Source organism: Pundamilia nyererei, unplaced genomic scaffold (genome assembly GCF_000239375.1).
Source record: "Pundamilia nyererei isolate P.nyererei 1_Seehausen unplaced genomic scaffold, PunNye1.0 scaffold06205, whole genome shotgun sequence".
NCBI classification, from domain to species: Eukaryota; Metazoa; Chordata; class Actinopteri; order Cichliformes; family Cichlidae; genus Pundamilia; species Pundamilia nyererei.
In genome coordinates, this window is record NW_005193606.1 from 1 (window position 1) to 1,136 (window position 1,136).

The following is a 1,136-nucleotide window of genomic DNA, read 5'->3' on the forward strand; positions in this document are numbered from 1 at the left end:
AGGTGCTTGACCCCAGCAAGTCATCTCAGGACAGCAGTGAATCCAGGAGAACCTTCTCTTACCTGGTTACTGGGGCGACAGCGGTGGTGAGCGTCTACGCTGCCAAGACGGTGGTCACTCAGTTTGTTTCTTCCATGAGTGCCTCAGCTGATGTCTTGGCTATGTCCAAGATAGAAATCAAACTGAGTGACATCCCTGAAGGCAAGAACATGACCTTCAAGTGGCGAGGCAAACCACTGTTTGTTCGTCACCGCACAGAGAAGGAAATCGCTACCGAGGCTGCTGTCAGCCTCACAGAGCTGCGAGACCCTCAGCATGATAAGGACAGAGTCATCAACCCCAGCTGGGTCATCGTGCTGGGAGTGTGCACACATCTGGGATGTGTACCCATCGCCAATGCCGGCGAATACGGCGGCTACTATTGCCCCTGCCACGGCTCGCACTATGATGCCTCTGGCCGCATCAGGAAAGGCCCCGCCCCCCTCAACCTGGAGGTACCTTACTACGAGTTTCCAGATGACAACACAGTGATTGTGGGATAAATGGCACTCACAGGACTGAGATGGCTTTGTACTTCAGTTGTCAGTCCATCACAAATGTATTCAGGTGCATTCTGCTGTGTTAGTGAGAAGATGTTGAGGTGTTCGAAGGGTTTAGTTCCTTTCAACAGCTCACTCGAACATGAGAGCACCTCTGCTTTGTTTTATATAATGCCATAAAGGCACATTACACGCTAAAAACAAGGAGGAGCTTTTGAGTTTTGCATTCAGACAGTTGACTACACTTGGAAACCTTCATAGTCTTTTTTTCCTTTCCTGAGTACAACTTGAACATGATAAACATCTTGAGTGATATAATCTAGCTCTGGAGAACAAATGTATTCAGATTTGGATAATAAAGATTTAATTGTATTTGACAGCTGTGGGTCTGTGTTAAGCCTTTGTTCAACATTCTGTTGATGTTCAGGTCACATCGAAATACTTGGACAGAAGATAAATTGAGCAGGTCTACTTTTTGGGATTTACTTACCTGAATAACTGAACATACATCAAGACAAAGCCCAGATGTGTTTGCGATAAAGTTACAAGTAGGGATGGGTATCGTTTAGGTTTTATCCGATACCGGTGCCAAATCGG

At 46.4% G+C, this 1,136-nt stretch overlaps 1 protein-coding gene across 1 annotated transcript; it reads left to right on the forward strand.

Moving 5' to 3' along the window:
- Positions 1-5: 5 nt before the first annotated feature.
- Positions 6-918, forward strand: LOC102203720 (cytochrome b-c1 complex subunit Rieske, mitochondrial-like; the record flags this gene model as incomplete). The annotated part of the gene is made up of 1 exon (XM_005755982.1): positions 6-918. A coding segment is annotated over one exon (537 nt), but the record flags the coding sequence as incomplete, so codon positions are not given.
- Positions 919-1,136: the final 218 nt, after the last annotated feature.